General features: G+C 44.6%; 1 protein-coding gene across 1 annotated transcript in view; it reads left to right on the top strand.

Annotated features, from left to right (window-relative positions):
* Positions 1 to 25263, top strand: part of sema3aa (sema domain, immunoglobulin domain (Ig), short basic domain, secreted, (semaphorin) 3Aa) — a 30823-nt gene extending 5560 nt beyond the window's left edge. The window contains exons 2-17 of the mRNA XM_069520013.1: positions 7436 to 7596; positions 9215 to 9277; positions 12566 to 12685; positions 13540 to 13630; positions 13728 to 13847; positions 15728 to 15870; positions 15961 to 16075; positions 16163 to 16232; positions 18540 to 18684; positions 18770 to 18989; positions 19249 to 19340; positions 19432 to 19473; positions 19717 to 19874; positions 21573 to 21640; positions 21743 to 21891; positions 22542 to 25263. Of these exons, the coding sequence (XP_069376114.1) occupies positions 7436 to 7596; positions 9215 to 9277; positions 12566 to 12685; positions 13540 to 13630; positions 13728 to 13847; positions 15728 to 15870; positions 15961 to 16075; positions 16163 to 16232; positions 18540 to 18684; positions 18770 to 18989; positions 19249 to 19340; positions 19432 to 19473; positions 19717 to 19874; positions 21573 to 21640; positions 21743 to 21891; positions 22542 to 23258 (2474 nt within the window). The 3' untranslated portion in view covers positions 23259 to 25263. The remainder of the gene's footprint in view (positions 1 to 7435; positions 7597 to 9214; positions 9278 to 12565; positions 12686 to 13539; positions 13631 to 13727; positions 13848 to 15727; positions 15871 to 15960; positions 16076 to 16162; positions 16233 to 18539; positions 18685 to 18769; positions 18990 to 19248; positions 19341 to 19431; positions 19474 to 19716; positions 19875 to 21572; positions 21641 to 21742; positions 21892 to 22541) is intronic.
* Positions 25264 to 26240: the final 977 nt, after the last annotated feature.

The raw sequence follows: 26240 nt of genomic DNA, 5'->3' as shown, positions 1-26240 counted from the left end.
GGGGGAGAAAAATATCCAGTGTCTTTGCATCTGTGTTTGGGACGTGGGCTTGGGTTACAGCGCGGTGCAGACTGCTGGTATGAATGGGTCCCGCCACCTGCTAACTCTCGTCAGTCAGACGGAGGGAGAGCGAGGGCGCACCGTTCAATCCGAACAGAGTCGAGTTACAAATGAGGGGGACATCTCTGCAGAAAGACGGAGAGACGACAGACAAAGGAAGAGAAGCGGCAGACAAACAGAAAAGAAGTTGAGATCCGGAGTGTGAAATGATGGATGCACAGTCATTTATATTAATTATAGACACTGTTAGTGGGTTTTAATCCAAATCGACCACTCTCATTGTTTCCAACGTCACATTTTATGGTGAACTTTAAATACCAGGCCCTTAAAATCTCAGTGATTTAAAAGTCACGTTTCTGCGGAGCGCAATTTCTTTTCTTCCTTTCTCATGGACTTGTTATTTTCCCGTCATAAATAACACAAGCAGCTTGAGATATAATGAGGAAGGTTTTGAGAACCCTCTCATTTCATATTTCACATCGCCACATTAAGAAATAAGAAAATCCTGGCGTAATGAAATTGCCGCACTTGGGGATTTTATTGATTATTATTTTCCAGCGGTTCCAGAAATGTAGACACTGTTCATTTTTATTACACCAGCCCTCGTTTTGTTAAACAATATCTCTAACTGGCACGCATCTGTGCACACAGCGATCCGTGTTCCGGTGTCTCTGTCGTCAGTTTGCCTGGGACACATCCAGATCTGGAGCCCTGCCTCATTAATTTCTAATAAAATGGCAGAGCTGACATTCAGCTGCACCGTTCGGCTGACAGGCTGCACTAACAGGCAGTGGCTCCAGACATGACCACGCTAACCACAGCCTGGTTCCTCTTTACATCCATCCATCAAACTGCCTCCCGCTCGCTGCACAGCTTCGCCGACGAGTGATTTTCCTGAATTGCACACACTCACAGAGGAGTCGGGCCTGGTGGCTGTGCTCGCATGCAAAAGCGAGTGTATGTGTGTCTGTTTGTTTTCCTAAAAAATTAATGTAAACCAGAGCGACCGAGCAGCCTGGTCATACTGCGAGCACTTAGTGGTGTGTGAGCGAGCTCTCTGCGGTACACATGGCCAGGCCTCGAGCCGTCTGTGGTCGCAGCACTGGTGGAAAACCGCTCTCTGTGGTCCAGTCGTCCAATGACAGGAGGAGACACACACTAATGAAATGGTTCCATATTGGACCACTTTTCTTGTATTTTTTTTTTTATTCGTCTGCGCTCATGTTTCTGTTTCACTTTACTGTCATTATCCTGGCTTTCTAGTTCTTTGTCTCTATTATTCTTTTCTTTTTCTCTTTCGCTTTCTCTGCTTTTCTTCTCCCGTCAGCTCCTCTTGTAAAACTTTGCTCTTGTTTTCTGCATCTCTCTCTCTCTCTCTCTCTCTTTCTCTTTCTCTTTCTCTCTCTCTCTGTCACTCTCTCCCCGGGGAAGAGCAGGAATGCTGTGCGGTGACGAGGAAGTCTAGCATTTGGGTTGAGAAAGATGAATGGTGCTGCGCATACACATACTTAGACGACTCTTATAGATTGTGCGCGGTTTGGGATGCAGCCGCTCTTACCTTGTTAGTCACTCTGATGCGTACGATATCCTACGGTTGAACTTGCTCTGAGTCAATGTCACGGGGACAGAGTTTGATGTTGGATCGTCCCACAGGACACGACACTGACTCTGATTTACGGCCATGAGTAACTTTTGGTTGCAAACAGAAAAGTTTTGAACTATTTCGAGGGGAACTGTGTTTTGCAGAAGTGGAATCAAAGAAAACATAGCAGCCAAGGAGGTGATGTTTTCAACCGTGTCTGTTTTTTGGTTGGTTTGTTTGTTTGCGGCCAGGATTACACAACAACTACTGAACAGATTTCTCAAAACTTGGTGGAAGGATGGAACATGGGCCAAGAAAGAACATCAGGACAAAAGGCAGACACATTGTCAAGGATATTTAGGGCAGTGATGTCATGAGTCTGAGTCGGGCTGTCGGGCCTTGGCGGTGGAATACGCTCACCCAAGTAGCATTCTAGTTCTTCTTCTTCTAACGTCTTAAACAACACTTCTAGCATCGTTGCAATCAAGAAGCCCATCAGCTATCGTCTAACGACAAATTATTTGTGGCTTCTGGTGGAGACGGTGGATATTCTGGCTCCCATCTTCCATTCACCAAACATAGTCCAACTATATTCCTTTATCGTTTCTCTGCACAAAACTTAATCAGTGATACTTTGCTTGGGTTTTTTAGGTCCAGGTGACATTTTGGCTCTTCTCCATCTAACAACCATCTGCATATATAGCAGATTTATTAAAAAGCCAATAGCCGATGAAATTAGTTCGATTTGTTCTCTTTCTCTTGCTTTCCTCTCCGACTGTTTACCTGTGGGCGACCAAAGCTCCAAAATCTTGTCCCTTATCTACAGGTTCTGCACATTCATATGTAGACACACACACACACACACACACACACACACACACACACACACACACACTGTTCTCTGGGATTTAAACCGAACAAAAGAACCTTATTTTAATCGTACAGTTCACGGCACGGTGTATAAGGAAGCACATCTCCTGACGGCGCAGTCACTCAGCTACACCTGAATGACAAATCCAACGGCGCAGGTTGTATTATACAGAGGATCACCATGGAAACCAACCCACACCTGCTCCTGTGCTTAGACAGCCAGAGAGAAAAGGGAGGGTAGGTGAACTTTTGTGGCCCGTGTGGATGATATCCTTGAGCTCAGGATAATATTTGAGCACTTTGTTAAGCAAAGCTCTCAGCAAATTTCCAAGGGGCGGCCGCCAGGTTTTTTTTTCTCTCTCTCTCCCTGACACCTGTGTTTTGTGGCCAAGGCCATCACGAGAGCAGCAGTACATGCACACACACACACACACACACACACACATGCCGCACCACACACGGAGAAAAAAGAAAGCTTTCAGGAGGCAGAGAGTGACGTGCCAAACCAAACCACCGGAGATATTACTGCACTGTGTGTCTTTGCGTTACTGAAGCTCGGCCTCGCATTTGAAAGATAAATGTGTGATTCTCCACGCCAGTTCCTTTTCGAGACGCTAGTTTCTCTTCAAACTTTCCCTGCCTGTCTACTGGGTCGTTCTTTTGGTAACACACCTATTGGATCAGAGTCTCGCACCTTCTGCCAGCGGCAGGGGAAAAAAGAACAATGTCAATGAGCAGGAAATGAACAATGTGTCATTCAAACTCTTTTTTTTTTTACATTTTGAAAACAACTCTGGCCTTGTTGAGCTTTCACTGCATGTACGAACAAGAGAAACACTTAGAAATGGTGCATTATTTTAATGGAACCATCTGTTGAATCTCAGTCAAGTGTTTTTCTCCGTCAGGCTTTTATGTTTCATGTCACTCAAACACACAATCACACACACACACACACAAAGATAAACATAATTTAATGCCCTGTCGCCTTTCTTTCATTCGCTCTCATTATTCCGCTATTGCGTGGCATGTAGGCGTCTAAAACGCCTGCCTGTTTGGAAAATGGAGGAGTGAAGAGCACTCCACAGACAATTGCACTTGAATTTTGAATATAGTTTTTTTGTTCCTGGGGATTTTTAAGACAAGAGCCAGGTTATTTTCCATAATGGAGGATGACAGTGGAACGGATGATGATTTATTTGAATGAATCGTTTGTATTTGTCGGTTTCAAGGGCCATACAGTGAGTGTGTGTGTGTGTGTGTGTGTGTGTGTGTGTGTGTGTGTGTGTGTGTGGCATTGTAGAAACATACATGTATAAATGTATAGATAATCATAATTCAGGATGCTTCTTTCAAACATCATGTGTTAAGAGTTGCATGAAAACTGGGTCAACACTGATTGCGCAAAATCTTGTATGTACTCAGGTATGTCTGCATATTTGCATTTGTGTGTGTGTGTGTGTCTGCTTGCAGAGGCCATCGTTCCTGTATGAATAATGTGTGGAAGACAGGACGTGTGAGTGAAAGAGAGCAGACAGAGGATGTGTGTAACAAGAGAAAGTGGAATGGAGGTGGGCAGCGGAGACCGAACCGAATGAAGTGTGCAGTGTGTGTCGGGACTGGAATGCATTCACACACACACAGACACAAGCATATATGTATGTTTAAATGTCAATGTGTTCCAGTGGCTAGTGTAAGCAGACTGTGGGTTGGGAGGGGGGCGTGTGGTACACATACATACACATGTGTCTGTGTCTATGTGTGCGTGTGTGTGGGTCTGTGTGTGTGTGTGTGTGTGTGTGTATTGGGGGGGTCCAGGGCCATAGTGTGTGTTCAAGATGGAAGCTGCTGAGTGCGCTCACTGTTCAACTAGTTCATGCTGCATAAGCAGAAATACTCAACAACTTCCCAGACTACAACTTTGTCTGGGAAGAAAAGAGTGTGTGTGTGTGTGTGTGTGTGTGTGTGTGTGTGTGTGTGAGTGTGTGTGAGTAGGGTGTGTTTAGAGAATTGATGTGGTGTAAACATTTAGGTCACAATAATATATGCATGTCAGTTTAAGGGTGTGTTGGGTGTTTGCATTTTAAAAGTAGAGCACAGTGAGTTCATGCTGAACCTGTTTTGTGTTTGTGCGAGTCTGTGTATGCGTGTGTGTGCGTGTTCTATATGCTACTGAATGTCTGTGTGTGTGTGTGTGTGTGTGCCTGTCCTCTTCCTGGTTACTATATTTTGTATGAGCTGTGCGCTCCCCTTGTTCCTGTGCTCCCGCTTCCAAACGAGCGTGTCTGTGTTTAGGTTGGAGGTCCTTAGGTGCTCACGCCCCAGTTCCTCCAATTCTCCAAACCACAGTAGATCCCAGCTCGGATAAAGCCTCTTTGTGTATGTGTGTGTGTTTTTCATGTGCGGAGGCAACCTTGTCTTTGTCGGAGATCACCACGTGTTGAAATATGCGTGAGTGTTTTTCTACTTTTGGCTCATCTGGGGGGAAAACCTTTTCGTGACGATCCTCGGACGCTGCCATTTTGGAGCACATTCCTGGCTCCTGGACTCGGCCCCGGAGTCTCACTTTCAGTTGATATGGGTCGTCACATGTTGAGCCAACATGGCTGTAAAGAAAGAGGAGCTGGGAAACATCTCTCCTAAATGGAAACAGGGATAAAATGTATTCATTTGCTGTTGATCGTTTGGCCTTAGAGCCTCAATATCTGCCATTGTTTTCCTTTTTCTGATCTGTCAAGCTTCTAAAACTATTTATTTTTCCATTTCACTCCAAATGTGTTTTCCTAACTTGACTTTCTACCACATCCCTTACTTTGTTTTCCATTACTTCATAGTTGCAACTTAAAAAAAAAACGCACATTTGCTGACATCCTGTTTTCTGATGTCGGATTGGTGAACTGAGATCAGCGACGTTCTGATTGGCTCATTTCTCTGAGGACACCTCTTAACTTCAGTATTTGATTTCATGTCATCTGAGCACCGCTGCACTTTCCCTTTTGTGGCACAGTACGTGTGTGTGGATGCCAGGATGCGGGTTTGCATGGAACGGCCAGTGCAGAAAAAAAGATACCTACACACTAACACCCCCCCCCCCCCCCCCCCCCCCCCCCACCCACACACACACACACACACACACACACTCAATCCATCTGTGGTACTGTACAAATCCTCACACACATTCACAGACTCCCATTCATGCCCGCTTCCCCCCCACTTGATTTCCATAGCCTCAAACCAAAATCCAAGTGACGCAGATGAGCTGCGACCGTCTTTATTAGGTGACGACCACGCCCTCCGGCTGGTCCTCCACCACCCCCCTCGTACTGCATCCACAGGAATGGCTGACAAACCTCTTCCTCCGTCTCCCCTTCCATCAGTCCCTTCTTTTATGTAGACACAGATGTCCAAGGTCTTGCGCACTGTGAGTGGGCGCAGATGGCTCCTATAGCAGCCCGTCAATCACGGCTCTGTGGGGAGAGCAGGGAGATCGCAATCCGCTGGACTGCACGCTCCTCTGTGTGTGTGTGTGTGTGTGTGTGTGTGTGTGTGTGTGTGTGTGTGTGTGTGTGTGTGTGTTTGTGTTTGTGTGGTCTCTATATTGTGTGCGTGCATGTGTCCACGCGGTGATGACACTGATGATGATGGATGATGTCGTATGATAGACTGAGGCTGATGTATCGGAGGACTTTACCTGCGGGGAAATCAGAGCACATGTTTTGTGTCCAGTAGAACAACCAGGGGCACATGTTTAATGGATTAATTCAATTTCTTTTTATTAAACTGCAAATCAAAAATGACTAGTGCTATTATAATTACTTTAGATCAGCCACCTGTCAGCTGACATATTTTCATCGTGGGAGATGCTTTTTGATTTACTGATACAGATTTATTTCATACATTTGCTCAACTTGGGCTCTCCACAATGGTAATATCCAATAATTAGATGACGTGAAGGGAAGAAAAGGTACCTAATAAAGTGTATTTACATTCAATCATGTGTTTTGTGGTCACTTAAGAATGTATCTATGAATATAAATTGAATATCTTGTACTGTACAGCGTGAAGCAGCAGGATTACACATCGTGTTGCATTTACAGAATGTGTAATCCTGGGTTAACTTGTTCTCAGGAAGGAAGTGTTCTTTGTTAATAAAACACTAACGTTGGGTAAAGCCCACTCATCAGAGTTGATGAAACTCCTCGTCTGTGATTAAACGTTAACTGACTTGTCAGCGCTCCGGCTCGACTTTAGCCCACAGGTGAAGTCTTGTTCTGGTTTCTTCATTTAGTTTTAATGTATACTCCAGGACTTTGTATCCCTCTTTAATTTGAATTCACATAATAACACATTTACAGATACACGCCGCACACATACACACAGTGTCTCCCCTCGCCCTGACTCCGAATGAATTATTCAACCAATCACACGGCTGAACAGGTCTGAACCGTGTCCCTGACTGGGACGTGCTGTGTTTACTTTAAATGTCTCACGCTATACCTGACTGACGTGTGTCCCCGTGTGAGTGTGTGCAAGTGTGTGTGAAAAAAGCAATTACAGAAGCATGAGAAAAGGTCTCATGTCATACCACAGGGCGTCATGATTGGAGGGGAGGGGATTTTTTTCCTTTGGATCAAAGAACAAATTTAGTTTTTCTACAAATACATAATTGATAGTTTTTTTAATGCAAAAAGATTTAAATCCTCTGAAAAAGAGTGTTGTAAAGATGAAGTACTCAGCTTGGGTGACAGAGACATACAGTTATGAGGAATTATGATTGTATACTAGTTATTTGCAATATCTCCACAGCTTTGAATAATTTCTTTAGAAGAATAAATGTGTTTTTTTTCCGACATTTCTATCTGTTCATTTATCAATCCTTGTCCATAAATTCCTTTTTCCTAACTCTCTCTTCTCATTCTTTTTCAGAGATGTTAGACACCAGTAACCTCATCACCTACAATGGCTTGTCCAACAGCTCGAGCTACGACACTTTCCTATTGGACGAGGAGCGAGGGAGACTACTGGTCGGAGCTGAGGACCACATCTTCTCCTTCGACCTCGTCAACATCAACAGAGACCACAAGCAGGTAAGACTCGTTCTGGTTACACTTCTGCTCTACTTTCTCCTCTCTTTTCTTCTCCCTCTGGAGTCCATTACTCCATCTCCTTCTCCCCTCCCCTCGTCCCTCCCCCTGTCTGTCTTGGTCCAGACAGGGCCGTCCATAATTCCATTACTCCACCTGGACTAGGTTAACGGTCTTTTTATCTGATTCGAGCGGCTATCATTGACACAAACCTGACAGACTTGCCTGCAGGCTGCAGAGAGCTGAGCAGGGGAATTAAAGTGCTGAAAAATACATAGTCAATGCAGAGAGGCAGAGTGTGTCTCTGCATTCTTTTTGCCCTTGGCTCGGATGTGTGTTTTTTTTTTTTTTTTCTCTTTTCGCTCTTTTGTTCTGATCCTTGCATCATTAGGAGATAAAGGCCAAAAAGCAGTGATTAAGCAAATCTAATGTAATTACCCTGAAATTTGCAACGCAGCTTCCCAGGAGAAGAAAACTCAGCTGATCTACAGAGGAGTTAAAGTTTCAGAGCAGAAAGAGGAATGTGTGTGGATGTGTGTGTATTGTACCGACATAATAATGCACATACATGCACGTGCATATTTTTTCATTGGCTTTTCACATCTGTGCAGCTCACCAACAAAAAAGTGATCTAGATCACATCCACGTTTTTAGTTTACAACCATTCCCCCACTCATTCATGCACACTCACATGCTCCACGTGTGTTTACACCTCCTGTGACAATAGAGCCTTTATTTTAAAGATCAAAGCAAATGGAGAAAGTGCCATTTAGGGCGTTTGATGGTTTAACTTGTTAGAAAACAGTTGCAGTGCCATTTGCATGGTTCTAAAGAGATGTACTTAATCTCTTCACTAATCATGACTGATTTACCAGATACTACACGAGAACAGATCTGGTCATGCAAGTGCAGTGTACGTGTTTTGTGCACCTGCCCATGTGATGCATATTACTGTTACTGTTACTGGGCTGAAACTCACAAAGACAATTGCGTCAAGCTTGGCGTCACTTTGCGTTGGGTGTAAGATAAGACCCTTTGGGCCATAGATGGATTCGCCATAAGGAAAGAACAACGAACAAAATGAGTCCTATCATTTCCAAAAGAAAATATCAAAAGCCTGTTTTCTTTTCATATTTGAAGTGAAAAGTGCAACCATATGCTCGCGATCCGAACTGTAGAAAGGAGTTTAACATTTTAAATCCCATAATTTGATCCAGAACCCATATTTAAGCCATATAAAACGTCTATATCGACAAGGCAAGTGAAACATAAAGGGTAGAGTTCCTGCATATTAAAGGTTTTACTCATGGTCCATTTTTAACTCTGTTTGTCTCTCATCCTTGTTTTCCCACACTCTTTTTCTTCTGCACTTTGTCGCAGTCTGTCATTATATTGTAAAAGGCTTTTGAATATTTATCGAATGTACATGAAATACGGACCTAAAATGAAGAAGTGAGTAAAACATGACAAATGAAGAGTCATTCTCCTGGAATTCAAACAAATCCGGTTTTCTTCTGATTCACTGCTTTGACTCATTGCCTCTCTGCATCATGATACATCGTGTAAAACTCCTCTCCACCTCCAGCATAGTGTGACTTTGTCTTCTTCTCATTTTGCACAGATTGCATGGCCTGCCACCCCCTCTAAGAGGGATGAATGCAAGTGGGCAGGGAAAGACTATGTGGTAAGTCTACACTCATGATGGCATCACGATTTGAGCGCTTCCATTAAATTTCTCTGGAATTTGAGTTTTGTCAACAACACAAGATAGAAGTAATGGTCTGATCCCTGTAGAGAGGTGGGAAATTAGCTCAGATAAAAGTGATAGTAGCCATGTCTCATGTCACCTCTACCACACTGTAATCTCTGTGGACCATCCCCCACAGGCTCGCACAACTGAACACACACCGCAGCACAGATGTTCGGTCACACTGAAGTGTACGCAGCGTCTCAATGGCACATTACCTCAATGACGCATTACCTCAGAGGTTATTCGCCTCTGTGATGTACAATGTAATGTTGGGAGTATGTTGCCCGAGAGTGCGCACACACACACACACACACACATATATATATATATATGTATATTTGCGAGTGCATTATTTGATCTCTCTTTATCTAGCATGATTTATTTGCTCACATGTGCAATTCAGCACAAATTTGCTGAACACGTACTATGTGCCACCAGGACGGTGTTAGTCTGTGTTATCTCTGTGTCGCTGTTTGCATAGGCCCTCTCTGTGTAGTATCTGATCTTAATTTCATGGCTGGATGAGTCTCGAGTGCAGCGGCTGCAGGTTTTAAGGATTACCCAGAATTACACTGTGCTTTTTTCAAATCGCAGAGGTTCCACCGGGGTCCAAACTCACCAGCGGCTTTTTCGGCTCCAGACACACAAACACTGAGTCGAGACCACACGAGGAACACTACACCTTCGCTGCCTCGCATGGTGGAAAAAATAGTGGGCTCTGGCAGCACAAAATCACACAAAACACAGTGATGAGGTATTTGCGTGCTGTGAAAATGTTTACCCTTGAAAATGAGGCGGTGAGAGCAGAGATGGAGTGCAGCACGGGAGGCCTTGATTGGGACATTACTAAAGCATTCAGAGCTCCTAAATTGATGCATTTGTCCAAACCACACTTTACAGCCGCAGAACAAATGTAACAGCTGCCCCCTCCTCTCCAAAATGCCTGATGGCTGTATCATTCTGCTTGGCAGGATGAGTCTGTAACTTGGCCCAGGTTGTTGCGTTTCAGTGAACAAAGCGTTCGGATACTGAAGCGTGGCTTCACAGCTTTGCAGAACTGCCTGATGTCATTTCCGATTATTCGTCCAGCTATTACAGACGCTGAAGGGAAATTAACAGTTATCCTGCGTTTCCACTGAATTTTTCCAAATTCAATTAGATACCTCAGCATAATCTCAAAATTCACTCAACTCATCCAAATGTCTACAAACCACACACAAATCTGTCCGCCCATTTCTCCCATGGAAAGTCATCGTGAAAGAGCCCAAAGAGAGTCATTCATTTTATCCAATAATGACTCATTTATCCTCTGCGGCTGTTGTGGTTTTTTACATAATGACATGGTTTGTAAAGCCATTTTTTACCTGAGGCCAAGATCGAGCTGAATGTTTGAGTGACTTGAATAAGTAACGTCTGTCAGTGTTTAGGTGCAACCTACCTCCCACATAGCTAACGAGTCCAACTTGTAGAGAGCCGTGTAAAAATACTAAACAGAGCTGACGTCGGGGGTGAGGGTGGCTGGGGGGGAGGGGGGTTATAGGAGCTTATGTGAAATGCATATAATAAGGGTGTGAGAATGATGTGGGGGGACATTTGTTCCCGCTGTTCGACAGTAGGGAAAACAGAGGGTAAAGTCGTTACGTTGACACAGTGTTCCAGAAACATGGACAGGGCTGAGGTTAGCCACAAGACATCGTGCAAGTTTAGTCTTCCTCTGTGAAATCAGCAGTAACAGTGTGGCTGAAGTGTGCAAACTGAGTTGAGACTGTGGGTTGTTGATAAGGTGCACACGTGAAACGTATTAAATCCTGCAGTTCAGCCCAGTCAGAAACTGCTATCATGCTAAAACCACGTATTACATGTAGTCCGACATACCTGAATTGACATTTGGATGAAATTAGGCGTATTCACTTTCGACGACAATATGATGAGAAAATTGGGAGCGATTTCCAGTCTGTGCGCTAAATATGAAGCTAAAACCAGTAGTCAGTTAGCTTAGCTTAGCACAAAGCACAACTTCTGCTCTGGCTTCATATTACCTGTCCCAATTCAGGCTCACTTTCTTCCAAGTGCGGACCTCAAAGTCTGAACTGAGATGAGACACTCTGGTCTATGGAGGATTTCTGTCATTTGCGTTGTCCCGCCCTTACCGCTGACTTGGGAAACAGCTGCTCAGAGTACTGTCAGGAAAGTGGTTTCCATTTTCACATCTTACTCTCGGCTACAAAGTGCATTTCCCAAAATGTCCATTTTAAATATGTTTCTGCGGAGGAAAAACAGTAGGCGCAAAAGACAATTATTTCTACCTCTTTGAATAATAGCAGGACATTTTATTTTTTGGGAAAAGTCAATTTTGTATTGCACTGGAAAATGTCATAACTGCAACCTGGAGCCTCGTATTCCATTTATGTCTCATGAGGGACATCATCAATTCGACAAACTGAAGCGTCTGTACTGTTCAGAGGCCTGAGGAGATATAGTGGTTGAGGGAAGGAAAAAAGTATTTGGCAGTCAGCATTTGATTTGATGTGTGTATGTGAGCGTTACTTTTCCAAATCCCCAAACAAATGTGTACTTGTTTGTTGGGTAGTTATTCAATGTATTTATAATAAGGCAAACCACGACCTAATCTCTTAAACACATGTGCCCAAATCAACTCCTCAAGGCCGCTAATAACACCAACCAATCTCCTTGATTAGCGCTCTAATAAACAGTCTCACACCACTGGGATTATCAGCATGTGACGGAGAGCCAACCCAAATACCCACGGTAAATTGAAACACATGGATCATTAAAGATCTGAGGTGGATTTGCTGATTTGACTTACAGGTGGGATTTCCTTGAATGAGACTCGGTTTCATACAGTTGTTCTTTTTTCTTTTCCAAACCAAGTGGAAAGTCCCTGCTTTAAATTCCAACAAAGCTTTTCTCTATTCACCGTTATTCTCTGCTTTCGATTTGTCTCCAGTTTCAGTTGAATCACATCTTTTTTTATGATAGGTGTCCGCTTTATTTTCATAAGGGGTAAAACCCTATTTAAACTTTATGATATGAAGGAGTGAATTGGCAGAGCAGGGGCTACTGCTCACATAAGTCCTTTTGTAAAAAAAAAAAAAACAGAAATTTGCACACGAAATTAAAGTAAATCTCTTTACCAGCTGTATAAATGCATCCAAAAGTTGTGGTTTATATCTTTATTCTATGTTTATTTGTATTTTGCAGAAAGAGTGTTCTAACTACATTCGGGTCCTCCAACCGTACAACCAGACCCACATGTACATCTGTGGCACTGGAGCCTTCCACCCCATCTGTGCTTATCTGGAAATGGGCAAGAGAGCAGAGGTAAAGCATTGTGGTGACTTGATGTTAGCTCAGTCCAAATGTTGTGGGGTTTTAATTTATTATATATATGTGAAAGGTAATTTAGATTTCATTTGAGCATTCATTAAGAAGTCATGAAATGTGGCTATGGTAAAGTAATGAGACGGAAAGTCCAATATTGTTTCCCCTTAAAAAAAGATTTGTGCAACACAACTACACTAGTGCGATCACACACACACACACACACACACACACACACTTTTCTGTCAAGCGCAGCAGTGTTCGTTCCCCTCATTGATTATCTTCTCATCACTGTTTTCCTTTGTGTGAAGAAGTGGAAAAAAGTGGTCACTACACGGTTCGACTTCAGCCGTTGGAAATTAAACAACCTCTCCCACATAAAAGTTTAATCAGTCATCCTGATAGAGGTCTACAAGTGAATCAGTGTAACAGCGTGGGTTCTGTCGACGAACAATGGGGAGGGGATCGAGTGCTTGCACCATGCAGATTGTCCCTGCATGAGTTCTCTCGAGGTTAAACATGTGTAATTCTTGTAATTGAATTACTGAAAAGTGAATGATTCGGATCTCTTGTACCCTTTGTTTAAATTTATTCAAATACTCTTGAGATGATTTGTGCCTTTTCTTCTTAATTCTACTTTATTCCCCTTTGTGTAAATTGCACCACTGCTGACTCTGCTGTTCTCTGTAATCAAATAAATTAAGTTTCTGGCTGAAATTGTGGAGTAGCCCTTTCCAAAGGTATGAGGTACAAGCGGAATATGTTGTAATTTGAAACACAGGCTATATGTGTACCTTTAGGCTTAGTTTAGCTTTCTCTGGCCTTGTTTTGAACTCTGACCCGTTCCACCACAGGACAACATCTTCCGACTGGCGCCTCATTTTGAGAATGGCCGCGGGAAAAGCCCCTACGACCCCAGAATGCTCTCCGCCTCGCTCCTGATCGGTGAGTTTGACCCCTCCCTCGATTAGTTCCAGGAAATGTGCATTCGCCTCAGAGCCGATCATTTGTTCCTATAACTTTTACTTTTTCTCGTTGGCAGATGGGGAACTGTACTCTGGCACGTCTGCTGATTTCATGGGAAGGGACTTTGCAATTTTCCGTACGCTGGGAGATCATCATCCAATCAGGACAGAGCAGCATGATTCAAGATGGCTGAATGGTAATATTCAGAAATTGATTTTTCAAACGGAAGGAATCAATTTTCCTGTTTAATACAGCTGTTTGTGTTTGCCTAGAAATACAGATGTTTCCTGTGGTGTTGTTTAATGACAGCTGGATTTTGCAAAAAACGGAAGCTAGTAGGGTTCAGCCTGCAAAAACTATACAAACACCAACAAATGCCCATTTTCTGGACCCTGATATCCTACATACACCTCAAAATATTCCATACAATGGAAATAAGTTCTTGTCATTGGCCGGTTTTGGGAAAAAAAGAAAACCTCTGTGCGTTTCCAACGGATTTCAAAGCATCAAATTCTCTCACAAGCATCAAGTCTCCAGTCATTTCCGTTAATGTGCAGACATCAGATACCAGAGCCCATTCACAAAGTCACTGGACTTGTCTGTGCCAGTAAGATTAGCGCGGCGGTGAGAGTTATTGACCGCTCGGTCTGTCCGGCTATCAGTCGGCACCGCGGAGGACTCGGCGAGCCACAAAAGGTCAGTTTGAACCTTTCCCTCAAGCTGTGCCATCCCCCTTTTTTCCCCCATTCTTTCCCACAGAACTAATCCGCTCTCAGCTGTTTTCCTGTAGTGGAGTCAAATTCCTCTCAGTCCCCCCCTCAACAGCCTCCCCCACCACCACAAACACTGGCCTCTGTGGTGCAGACGACTGTGAAATATTAATAAAGAGCCATTTAAATAGGGAGAAGTCATCGCCGCCGCTTTAATCCCGATCGATCTTTCACCTTGTTCAAACAAATTCGCTAGGGGGGGCGGTCGCATCCTTTTGACAAAATCTAACTCCACAAAAGAGGGATTGTAATTGCGTGGATTAGGGGATGGGGATATTCAGTTGAGCCTTTATCAACAAGGTTACATGGTGCTCACATGTGAGAAGAAAGAAACTGGGGAATGAATGCTTAATAGCAGCTGATTCTGAAAAGGGATTTAGGTTGAGATGGCAGGTTTGGCTTTGATCGCTCTGATTCATGAATTATATTTATATGTCTCTTCACCTTCTTATGCCCCCTCACTCACACGGAGGCTGGATTAAATCTCTTGATGAAGTGGCCTTGTGTTGGGAATCAAATGCAATGAATTGTACGACCACAGCAGTTGGCAGCGTGTTTTTGTACGTGAGCGCGTTGGGTTTATTAAAGTGAGTATTTTAATGGTACAAATTCCCAATAAAGGTATGAAGCATGTGTGGGGCACACATGATTCATGCCACAGGTCTTGCACCCGCACAGCGCTTATAAATCTGCTTCCCTCTTTGGCCACAATCTCCTTTTTCACAGCTACTCTATATCCTGAACGGCCACAGAGGCGTAACATGGCACTGCTTGTTTCTCTCCGGCTAACCCCCTAGCTTTTAGACACAGGCTCGATTTACGCGTGACGACGCCTCAGTGACTGTGGCCGCTCTCTCTCGGCCCTCGTGCCCCTCAGAGTCGAGGTTTTATCTCAGCCCTTAAGGCCTCGGCCTGCCCCGTTTAGCTTTTGATTTCCTCTCGTGCTTAAAGTTGAGATAAATTTATTCATGTGTTACCCGGCACAATCAGAGCCATGTGTGTTTGCAAGGATGTGGTCTAGAGACGGGGGTTATATGGGATTTGGACTTGGAGCACTCACTTGGGGTAAAGTCAGATATTATAACACCGGGGTGTAAAGTAAATGGCTGTTATTACTGAGCCGTGACTGGAGAGAATCATGGGGGGATTGGTTTCTGAGGTGTAAAATAGGGGTGAAAGGTTCGTCATCGGGACAGAGGTTGGGATCATAAAATTACATTGGTGCATGAAGTAATGTATGATTTGGCTCCATTATGCACTGCGGAGAAAGTTATGCTGGTTTATTGATATTCCGTTCTTCCCCCAGACCCCAGGTTCGTCAGCGTACACTTGATCCCAGAGAGCGACAACCCTGAAGACGACAAGATCTTCCTGTTCTTCAAGGAGAACGCCATGGACGGAGAGCACACCGGGAAGGCCACCATCGCCAGGATAGGACAACTGTGTAAGGTAACAACACACACACAGCAAAATCCTCTCCAAGATGCTGTCTGTTACAGAAATGATGGCGTGAATGCTTACAGAAACATGTTGTTACAGAACGATATGGGAGGTCACAGGAGTTTGGTGAACAAGTGGACCACTTTCCTCAAGGCTCGGCTCATGTGTTCAGTCCCCGGGGTCAACGGCATTGATACGCACTTTGATGAACTACGTAAGCCTGCATTCTTTATTCGTGTGTAGAGAAAAGATCCTTTTCAAAAAGCTTCCGCTTCACCGGCTCTTTATTTTCTGTTTCCAGAGGATGTGTTTCTCATGAGTTCTAAGGACCCGAAGAATCCAGTCATCTACGCCGTATTCACCACATCCAGGTACTATTCTGTCCAGATCTTTTCACGATGACCTCTATCATCTGTGTGCAAGGGCTGGAATTCTCAGTTAGACACAGATGCTGGTAGTGCCATATTTGTTTTGTTGATTTGTTGCTAGGAGACTGGAAGGAGCTGATATGTATTCAATGTGCAAACCGTCCTGGACGAGTTATTTCCTCTGTGTTTAAAAAACACACACACACACGCTTCATATTTCCTTTCAAAGATTCTTCCTTTCATCAAATCCCTTTATCTGCTATTTCCTAACCATTTTAAATGATGCAGGAAAATGTGAGCGACCGAGTGTGCCTCTGTCGAATTCCCAGACAGTGCTCCCCCTTCCCATAATCCACTTACAGGTGTCTTACGGTTGCTTTCCCCCCCAACCCTTGAGATTGCTTTTAGCCAATTCCCAATTCCTCGCTACCTGTCTCCTTTTTTTTTTCTCCATCCATCGAAACCTTGGCAGAGGCTCGTAGGGAAATCAGATTATGGGGCAGGAGGGAGCAAGAGAAACACAATATTCCCTCAGCGGGAACGCACGTCTCTCCCCTGGCCGCCGCCCCAGCACTGAATAGGGTTTTCAGAGGCCCGGGTGTGGCACTATTGAAGCATGCGGCGGGGGCGAAGGCGCGGGCCCAGGCAGATAAGTGAGTTGAAATGGCACAGATGGCGGCACTTATCATGATGATGATGAATTTGCATTTGGGAAGGAGGAGGAGGAGGCGATATTGTGTCCAGTGGTGTCTCCAAAAGCGCTTTGAGCGGAGGACAAGCGCCATCAATCACCGCTCATAATAAAACCGGTGGCTGGATGAATAGAATGGCGGTGCGAGCAGACGCATACTGACAGTCGCCTTGCATCAGCGGGCCCGTATGGCCTTTCTCAGCTCTCTGGAACGTATCGAACTGAAAAGGTTGCTGCGTGGCGGGGGGGGCGTACACCTACACATGTGAGCTCGCCCTGACGCACACACACACACACACACGCTTTAAAATTCAATTATAGGGCATTGAGGAATTAGAGAAGTTTAATTGGTTTTCTAAGTGGCCGGTTTTCAGAGATGAATAGAGCAGAGATTCAGAGAGACCAGCTTTTAATATCACTGCTTAATGAGGCAGAAAGAAGCTGCCACTGACAGATCAATGTTTGATTGTGTCCCTCCCCACTCGTGTGTGTGTGAGTGTGTGTTTGTGTGGATCTACTTTGTGTGCCTCTCTCTCTGAAGCTGTGTGTATCTGCACAAACACATGTTCACCCTTCTTCTTAAGCACAGACATATGAGTGTCTGTTTTTGCCCCCAGAGTTAATTGAATTTCTCTCTAATTAACATTTTCAAATGCTAATCCATTCATCTTCCCTGCTTTGCTGAGTAGTGTGTGTTTGTGTGTGTGTGTGTGTGTGTCAGCCACATCCTTAATTAGTCTGAGACAACTTCCCATTGCAGCCAGCGAGACAAAGGATGTCCCTAAATCTTAGAGAAGCATTTGTTTCCTGCAAACGCAACAGATATGCCGACCAAATATAAATTCCTCTTTTAAAAAGTGTCCCTTAGAATGATAATGAGATTATTTTTGAAGATCTATTCTATAATCTATCTAATCTGTAAAATCATGTAACAGATCTCCTCATATGTGGTCAGAGGTTAATGTGCCTTCAATGCTCAGAGCAAACAGCAAGCTAACGAGCAAGCTAACGATCGTTTTAATCTCTGCATGAATATTTCAATAACTCTTGGAAATATATATCTTGGATTGTTCTAATGGAACTTATATGAGTCACTGCTCAAATTGCTGTCTTCTGGACGCCCCGGGACGGAGCAGAAATTGAAATGAAACCCACATAATTTCCCTTCTTTTGCGTGATTGATTGACCTTGTCTTCGTCCGACTTGTGTCTGGCTAGCGAGAGCGAAATCCGCCCATCTGGCTAAGGGGCAAAAAAATGCTCGCAAAAAATTCATTGGAGGGAGATTTCAAATATGCTCTGAACCAGGTCTCCCGTTTAGTTGGTGGAGTGCCCAAATTCCTGTCTGCTCTCAAGAGGCTGGAAACAATCACAGAGGAGTTCCTGTCTGTCATTCCCATACTTAGGTAATGACAACCTTACTCCCGCTCCGTCTTTGTGCGATGAAGGGTCATTTTGTTGTCTTTCTTCAGGATTTCACAAGCTCCTAATCCCTGTCTCCCAATCACCTATAAATCCCCTTTGTTCCTGTGTGTCATCTTTCTTCATATCACCGCCCTCCCATTCCCTCACTCTCTTCAACTTATTCTCTTCTCCATTTCTCTCTCTCTTCCTCCGCAGTAACATCTTTAAAGGCTCCGCGGTGTGTATGTACAACATGGCGGACATAAGGAGGGTGTTCCTGGGTCCCTACGCCCACAGAGATGGACCCACCTATCAGTGGGTGCCCTTCCAAGGGAGGGTGCCCTACCCTCGTCCTGGAACTGTGAGTTTCCACGTGAACTGTCCACATTTCTAGAAAACTAAATACGCACAACACAGCTTCACATTCTTTTTGCCGTCTTTCTCAGTGTCCCAGTAAGACGTTCGGAGGTTTCGACTCCACCAAAGACCTTCCCGATGACGTCATTACTTTCGCCCGGGGCCATCCGGCCATGTACAACCCAGTTCACCCGATAGGGGGGCGTCCCATCATGGTGAGGACAGATGTGGACTACCAGTTCTCCCAGCTGGTGGTGGACAGAGTGGAGGCAGAGGACGGACAGTATGACGTCATGTTTATTGGCACAGGTACGCAGTCAAAGTACAGTTTACTGCTTGAAGACTATATATACTACTGTATAATACTTTAAAGTGAATTAGGTTATATCCAATGAGATGTGAAAATTCTTCAGGAACTGTATTTTTTTCCTTGAAAACATCAAACGATAATATTTTGCAAAAGATATTTTTACAGTCAAGCAAATATACTAACAGAGGGCAGCAGCCACAGATTGTGTTGTTAATATGGAAGTGCATCTTTTTTATGCACACTCTGTTTGTCTTCCAGATATGGGAACAGTGCTGAAGGTGGTGACGATCCCCAGAGAGAGCTGGCACGACCTGGAGGAGGTGGTGTTGGAGGAGATGACGGTCTTTAGGGTACGACTTTGAACAAAGTGTGAAAAACATGTATGATGTTTAAAAATAGGCACCAATGTGATGTTTAACAGGCTGTGTTTGTTTTGTACAGGAGCCCACTACCATTACTGCCATGGAGCTGTCCACCAAGCAGGTAAAAACATATTTTAACACAATATAATTTACACAAAAAGTTGTTGACAAGGAAAGAAGCCCAAGAGAAAAAAAAGAACTTATGGGCCTTAAAGAAAACACTGGTATCCAAAAGAAGCAAAGATGTCTAATGTGCCTAGGAGAAACAAACCCACAACCGCTTTCTTTTCATGAGAACGTTTCCAGGCGAGCCACACAGGAGCACTCAAGTTTTAAATCCTTGCTGTTTCTTTGGCTCCCACAGCAACAGCTGTACCTTGGCTCGTCCCTGGGTGTATCGCAGATGTCTCTGCACCGTTGCGAGGTGTATGGGAAAGCTTGCGCCGAGTGCTGCTTGGCCCGAGACCCATACTGCGCCTGGGACGGCACCGAATGCTCAAGATACTTCCCCACCGCCAAGAGGTAGGAGGCACACACGCTCGCACATTAAACGCTTCTCCTCAGCCATTATTTGTGAGTTAAGCAGTGTTAGCCGAGCTCGTACGACTCTTCTCAGCAACATCCGGCCTTTTGTGTTAGCGCCTTCTCACGCAGTCGCACCTGGGAGTTATCAGTACACCTGCAGCGGGGCTGTTGCAATTGGCTCTAAAGACTTTTGCTCAAAGGCAATTTCAACACACAACCTGGTGCTGTAACCTCAGACCTCCACTCGCCTATTAGCAAGTGTACCCCAATCCAAAAAATGTACCCGGATACGCGCCAAAGCATCTAAACATGGAAGTAATCTGGAATAGGAATATTACACAGGCCCAAAATACCGTCATTAAACACACACACGCTGAGAACACTTTCCAAGAGGTAGAATTCAGCAGCCTGGGTTTTAACTCCTGTCAGAAACAGTTGCTGTGAGTTGTGCACCCATCAACTTACAGCAAAGAGGAACACACACACACACACACACACACACACACACACACACACTCTAAATTATAGCCAACAGGAGCTGTCTGACCGCTTCACCCTGCAGCCAGGAGGTATGAACATACACACCCTCAAATTACCCTCTGCTGTATCCAGCGGGATTAGCCCGACCACGACAGCCCTCACACACACACGCACACACACACACACACACACACACACACACACACTCCTCTGCTTCTCATTCATCCACAACTTCTCACACCAGCAGAAAGAGGCCAGTGGGTAAACGCCAGCTTGGCAGCGTTACAGAAGAGGTGGCACACCCCATGGTTAAGGGCCAGGCCCCGGCTTCTTTCGGCTCCCTCTCCTCTCCCTCTCCTCTCCCTCGCCCAATATGGGAACCAGACACCCGGCCCCGCACGTGCTCAGACGACCAAAAAGACAGGAATGTTGGGTCAGGAAATGTACAGAGAAGGAACCTTGTGTGTGAGAAAGAGACAGAGATGAGTTTCCAAATATGTATGGCATAGGGAAGTAAGGAAGTGAGGAAGGGAGGAGGGAGGTAGCCATATTTGGCGTGCAGGAGTCACACACACACACACACATACACACATGGGCCATTTCACTTCATCTGTTTCTTTTTCACCTACAATGGTTCCCATCTTTATTTCCTCCTCAAAAGCTGTTACCTCACCTTTGGCTTACCCCTCCTCTCCCCTGCTTGATTTTTTTTTTGTACGGTGTCCATCAGAAATATAAACCATGGCAACTAGAAACAGGGAAGATACAATGGCAGTTAGATTGATGTGAGTAAAGCCCAGCTGAAAAAAGCCCAATGGCACAGTGGACTCTCACGTCAGGAGGACAAAGAGCGCGCCTGCTTTTTGCGAGGAATTTCAAGGGCGAAACTAAACCGCATTGGTTTCAAAATCAAGACTCATCAGAAGGCAATGAGGCTCGGCTGTTTTATTGCCCCTGTAGGTTTATGTTTCTTAAATTCTGCCAGGCTTTGGATTTTATTTTTTCACCCATGTGATTTTACAGTAGAGTAAAGGTTGAGCAAATACACATTTTCTGTCCCTTTAATGAAAAGGAGGCAGAATGTGGAGTAGTGCTGGTCAACATTGCCCCCTAGTGGTTGCAGCCAAACAGCACAGCGAGCAGAACATGTGGCAAGTGCATTTCTGCTCTTTTCAGTTGAGGATGTGACATAATTTATTTTTACTGTGTCCCCAGGCGAACCAGACGACAGGATATCAGAAACGGAGACCCTCTCTCCCAGTGCTCAGACCTCCAGCATCAAGGTAACGCCATGACTTCACACTTACACACACACCACTGGTCTCCTCTTCTTTCACACACACGTCCTAATCTCTTCTACCTGTGCGTGTTTCGGTTTTGAGCAGACGACGTGGACGGCGTAGGAGGCAGTGTGGAGGACAGGAGTGTGTTCGGTGTGGAGAACAGCAGCATGTTCCTGGAGTGCAGCCCCAAGTCTCAGAGAGCGCTCATCTACTGGCAGCTGCAGAAGCTCAACGACGACCGAAAGCACGAGGTAGGAAATGTGTAATCTTCATCTCGGTGATTGTAAGATGGCCACAGCCCAGTTCTGATGATAGTATCTATAATATCTCTTCCATGCTGATTAGATCCCTGCAGAAATCTATGATCCTATTGACCTTTAACCTTTGTGACCGAGGAGTGGAAACCTTAAGTTGTGAATGCTTAGATTGACTTTTGACCTTTTATGATACAAGAGAATTGTACCTATATTTGTGTAACCAGGCATTCAGGGTGAGTTGTTTTAAGAACAGGAGAGATTCAAACTTTTTTTACTGGATGACCCAAATTCTTCAACAAGGTGTTCCCATTTGAATAAATGATGTCACAGCAGTTTCTCATGCGATGCCGAACATAGCCTTAGCTTGAATGAACCAGTTCTTAACCCTACAGATTTGTGGACAGGGTCTTTGGAAGCTTAAAAGTTTGTAGCCATTGACTTGTCATCAACATCATTTTGACTCGTCAAAACAATCTTTAATTCTGTTTCGACCACTTAAAACTTCAACATCTGTAATTACGTTCTGATCAGTAAGATTTAATCTACTGTTGCCATTCATTGATGTGTGCAAATATCTGCTATTTCTATCTTTAATTCCAGTTGTAGAATTGTAGAAACCAAATATTTATTTCTGTGTGTTTCAGATCAAGCTGGATGACAGAGTTCTTCGTACCGACCAGGGTCTGCTCATTCGCAGCCTCGCACAGTCCGACACAGGAATCTACCACTGCCAGGCCGTCGAGCACGGCTTCATTCAGCCCCTTCTCCGCCTCAACCTCCAGGTCATCCCCTCCCAGAAACTGGCCGACATCCTTCCAGGAATACCCGGAGCGGGAGGCGGCGTGGGTCAGTCCCCCAAGCACAGAGTGTGGTACAGAGATTTCCTCTCTCTGTTGGACCACCCAGACCTCAACAGCGTGGAGGAGTTCTGCGATCGAGTTTGGAAGAAGGAGCGCAAACAGAAGAAGCCGAAGACGCCCAATGGCAACGATCAGGGTAAAACTGACAGCGCTGCGTTACGGCCTAAAGCTACAGCTCCCAATGCTCAGAGGCAGCAGGCCAATCCACCGCAGAGCAGGCCATGGCTTCAGGCCGGAGCTCCGACAGTGGAAGGGCCGGTGCGGGGTCAGAATGCCCAGAAAGGTCAAACAAATCTGGGTATGGTGAGTGGCCAGGCGACGAGGAGCAACACGAAGACGCAAAACAGCCAGAAGGGGCAGGGCGGCCTGGCAGGCTCTCAAGCGGCGGGGGGGCAGCGGGCAAACAACCAGCACGCCGCCAAGTGGAGACGGATGCAGGAAAATAAGAAGGGACGCAACAGGAGGACCCACGAGCTCCAAAGACCTCCGCGTAGTGTTTGAGATCAAGCACAGACACGCACACACGCAACCAGATCTACACACACAAGCACAAACCCATGCATCCACACATACTGTCAACACACAAACACGTTCTCGAGAGTGTTTTTCCAGTGTATGATTCAGTGACCTCTCCATGACAAGAACAAAAACACACACATCAGACACACAGTTTAGATAGAAGTCGAGCCGCACACACGAAACTACAATAACGCTCTCATTCAAAGACTCAAACCCACATAACCTTGGAAGAGGAGGATGAACGGAGGATGGAGAGACTGGAAAATACTGTAAATGTGTGAGCATGTGGCTGGTTGCCTGGGAGACTGTCTGGCGCACAGTTCAACCTCCTGTACATAAGCTACTAAAATAAGACGGGGACAGACTGAGGTGTTCGTCAGTGAAGCAGATGGACTTGACGCTGAGAGGACAGTGGCGTAGACGTTTATTAGACGCACGGACATTTACGGAAGCGGATACAATGTTTTCCGACCTGCTTCCCTCTTTGACCTGAGCATGTGAACTGCAAGATAGCATAAACAGACTCTTATTTTGAAAGGACTGCTTGAGGACAAAAAGATTCTTCTGTCTCGTCCGTACGAACAACAGCGCCCCCCACAGGAGGAAAAGGGAGGCGTGCAGTTCAGCTCGACGTGTGCACAGCTTTGCACCGGTGGCCCACACTAAATAGAAGCGTTATAAACATGCAAAAACTGCAAAGTCATGCGGAGAAAGTGCTTCGTCGCAACCCACTCCACCCGAGGCATCGTGCATGTTGTCAATCAATGTTTTAATAAGCTAGTTATTTTATGGAGTTCTTGGGTCTTCTTTTTTTACTCCCTACCTGAAAAATGTTACTTTTATATTTTCTTTCCTTTCCAAACCAGTGGTTCTTTTTTTTTTTTGCAAAAACGAGCAACATAGCCGCCTCATCTTGCATTACCCCCCCCCCCCCCCCCCCCCCCCCCCCCTCCGCCTCTGAGGATCCTGTGTAACTTATTACGTCTTTTCTGGGATTTCACGAATTCCGGTTGTCGGCGTAATACGTGAAAAGCCAGTCGGAAATAGACTGCCACTTGTTTTTTGTGTACATATATACAACAAACGTAACTCTCTGTGTATATACAGTACATATACAGTACGAGAACACCACTTGATAATTATTTATTGCTCATTGTTTTGTGAAAGGGTTGCATTTATTTTTGATATTATGGTATTTCTGGCTCATCAGTACATTGGAGAAACAACGGCAACATCGTCTACATGAACTTTGACGGACCAACTGAGTGAAATACATCACAGAGGGTTTGAAAGTGAATTAAGTAAAAGGGGTTTTGCGTCATTAACCGAATCCCGTCTTTAATAAGCACAATTTAGTCTCTTTTGCCATAACCGACGATTTTTTTACTTCGCTTTCCTTTCCCCACATCCACCAGACATGTCGTTCATGCATCGAGTCGCCATGATGTGTAAGATAATTCCCCGAATCTGAGAAAAACCTTAGCTGTGAATCTCTGTAAGAAATAGTGGAGAAAAATGTAAAATCTAGTCTGAGGAGAAGACACCTTATTACTGCATGTGAATGCTACCTACAGCAAGTGCATCTTTTTTAATCGTCTCTCTTTCTGTGTTTTGTGTGAGAGGTAAAGTTTCCTTAAAAGCAAAGTGTGAATTATACTTTTGCCAAAACAGTGATTAATAGCGATCCAAGACACTCCGGCCAAAGCCGTTCGAAATCCAACCTCAGTAATCTCCGATTCAAGCTGGTAACCCCTTCCCCTTGTCTTCCTTATCCCCTCAATACACGACAAGAGTATAAAGTGTCAATGCAATAAATTAGAGCGGATAGCGTTCTGTACCGGCACTCAAAAAGTTTGGTGTGTCCCTAATTTGGGTCTCTCCCTCAGAGTTAGAAAAAGCGAGAGAGCTGAGAGTTTCCGCTGCTGTAACACGGCTCTTTCTGGCATGCGTTCAGTTGTCTAAATAAACATCTCCGTTACAAAAAATACACGTTTCTCTGTTTTTATTTCAGTCACAAACTTTATGCCCAGAGCCTGTCTCACGGTCCTGGTTCTGTACCATCTGTGCTACGACCACTCAAACCGCTGCAGAAACTCGAGACGGTTCATTTTTATCGTGCTGCAAGAATCCATTCACATTTATTGTCTGTCTGTGCTGGAGGCAGAAAATCGCACAGATGGTTTATTCGAAACTTAGACCCACCTCACCCACCTGAGAATAAACAGAACAAACTGCTCAGATGTGCTCGTAGCTCTCGGCTGCTCTTAATAAATGTTTAATGTCATTTGCAAAAGGTTTTTTTTCTTCACAGGAGATATCTTGACTCGGAGCAGGAGAAGAACACATGTTAGGAATATCACCAACATTCAGTTTGTTCAGTGAAGAAGCACAAACAACAGCAGGAGCCTGAAAGTGCAGCAGGTAAATGGAATTCAGTCTCTGTTGATTTTTCCCGCGGCCAAGGAGGTAATGTTTTCACCCCTGTGTGTTGCTTTGTCTGATTGAACGCAACATCAGCTTAAAACTGCCGGACAGATTATCACGAAACTTGTTGAAAAGATGAAGCAGGAGTTGATCAGAGGGAACACGCAGGAATATTTTTTTTTATTAACATGTTCCTAATAATTGATCTTGATAAAAAGAATCATAGGGGGACATTTAGGGGACAGATATTTATGAGTGTGAGCAATTTGACAGAGTGGGACAGAGTGCCATTCTTGTTTTTATTTTATTGTTTTGTTTGTCACATTTGCCCAACAGTCTCCTTAAATTCCTCAAGATACATATAAACCCACAATGCCAGCTTCACATTTCTGGTAGTTACAGGTTTGTAACCCTGTGAAATAGCAACATTTAAATCTGCTAGATCCAGATTTTATTTGTATATAAGATTTTTCATCAAACTCCATGAATTATTTCCTGAAAAATAGATGAAAATGTCTAAAAAGTACTAAATTATCTCAC

This window comes from Paralichthys olivaceus, chromosome 23 (genome assembly GCF_024713975.1).
Source record: "Paralichthys olivaceus isolate ysfri-2021 chromosome 23, ASM2471397v2, whole genome shotgun sequence".
NCBI lineage: Eukaryota > Metazoa > Chordata > Actinopteri > Pleuronectiformes > Paralichthyidae > Paralichthys > Paralichthys olivaceus.
This window is presented reverse-complemented; position numbering and strand designations above follow the sequence as displayed.